The sequence below is a fragment of the Myotis davidii genome, unplaced genomic scaffold (assembly GCF_000327345.1).
Source record: "Myotis davidii unplaced genomic scaffold, ASM32734v1 scaffold327, whole genome shotgun sequence".
NCBI classification, from domain to species: Eukaryota; Metazoa; Chordata; class Mammalia; order Chiroptera; family Vespertilionidae; genus Myotis; species Myotis davidii.
In genome coordinates this window covers 5,562,915-5,564,436 of record NW_006298628.1, presented here as the reverse complement: position 1 = coordinate 5,564,436, position 1,522 = coordinate 5,562,915, and the positions used below count along the sequence as shown (strand labels likewise).

The window sequence follows — 1,522 nt, the reverse complement described above, 5'->3', positions numbered from 1 at the left end:
CTCTCATCATTGATGTTTCTATCTCTCTCTCTCCCTCTCCTTTCCTCTCTGAAGTCAATTAAAAATATATATTTGGTGGGGGGCGAGGGGGAGAGCCTTACATAAAGGAAATGGTTAACAATAACAGTCAATGGCTAAATTTATTTTTCTGAAGACTTGAGTTTTGGTGAATGAGAGTCACTTTGTCAAGTAAAAATTACAGCATTCTTTGGAAACAAAACAAAAAAACAACTCTACCAAGGACCACTGAACACATTTGGTGAGTACTACCAGCTGAGCAATAAGGAAAAACCAATTTGGACATATATTTAAAATAACTCAGTATTTGAATAATCAGAGGGCCCTGGGAAAGCTTGTTTGAAGAGTAACAAGATAAAAATGCTATCCATGACACAGAACTGGCCTAAACCTATAAAAGGCCCCAGTGGAATAAGCAGCCTTAACTCAGAAACTCCTCCGAACAACCCATCTCTCAACCCAACTACTGACACCATGGCCTGCTGTCAAACTAGCTTCTGTGGATTTCCCAGCTGCTCCTGTGGGACCTGTGGCTCCAGCTGCTGCCAGCCAACCTGCTGCCAGACCAGCTGTTGCCAGCCGACCTGCTGCCAGACCAGCTGCTGTGGGACCGGCTGTGGCACTGGCGGTGGCCAGGATTGTGGCTGTGGAGGTGTGAGCTGCCGCACCAGGTGGTGCCGCCCTGACTGCCGCGTGGAGGACACCTGCCTGCCCCCCTGCTGCGTGGTGAGCTGCACGCCCCCAACCTGCTGCCAGCTGCACCATGCCCAGGCCGCCTGCTGCCGCCCATCCTACTGTGGACAGTCCTGCTGCCGCCCAGCCTGCTGCTGCTACTGCTGCGAGCCCACCTGCTGAAAAACCTCCTTCTGATGGGAATCCTGAGAAAATGGCACATCCAAACTAACCAATGTTCGAGTCTCAACAAACTTCTGAACTCTAAATACTCATGACCCAGCTTGCAACCTCTTGTCACAAAGCTGTGTAATTTCCCTAAGATGTAAAATAATGTATAACAGAAGACCAAAGTATTTCATAGACCTGGATATCAACCGAAGTCCTACAATCTGAAAAGACGGCATGATAGGTTACCATCAATATCTCCTGAAAAACTTCAACAGCTCATTGGGTTTGGAATTGAATAAAAATTTTCATTCTTCAGTGATGAAGTCATTGTTGAAGAGTTCTTTTCTTTTAAACTTGTTATTGATACTGGGATTTTCCAATATCTCAATAAATGTGGCATAGCACTGTGGGTTTTCATTACTATGCCTTTAATAATGGTCTTTTAAAAGGGGGTTTTTCTTTGTTTTGCCACTAAGTGGTCCAATATTCTGCAGCCAAAATATATGATTAAAAGGATTTCACCTCAATGTTTTAAAAAGTCAAAGAGATAGAATTCTCCACTAGCACAACATTACAAGAATGACACAGCTTGTTGAGCCTACAGCTCTTTGTGTGAAAAATAAGGTTCTACTTTCTCTAAGTGGACATACCCCATCAGGGC

The 1,522-nt window shown here is 44.7% G+C and overlaps 1 protein-coding gene across 1 annotated transcript; it reads left to right on the top strand.

Moving 5' to 3' along the window:
• The first annotated feature begins 492 nt into the window (after positions 1 to 492).
• Positions 493 to 873, top strand: LOC102763157 (keratin-associated protein 9-3-like). The gene has a single exon (XM_006774366.1). It carries the CDS (start codon positions 493 to 495, stop codon positions 871 to 873), a length of 381 nt encoding a protein of 126 aa, XP_006774429.1.
• Positions 874 to 1,522: the final 649 nt, after the last annotated feature.

Coding starts and splice junctions, on each gene's coding strand:
- LOC102763157 (XM_006774366.1), top strand. CDS start 493: ATGGCCTGCTGTCAAACTAGCTTCTGTGGATTTCCCAGCTGCTCCTGT.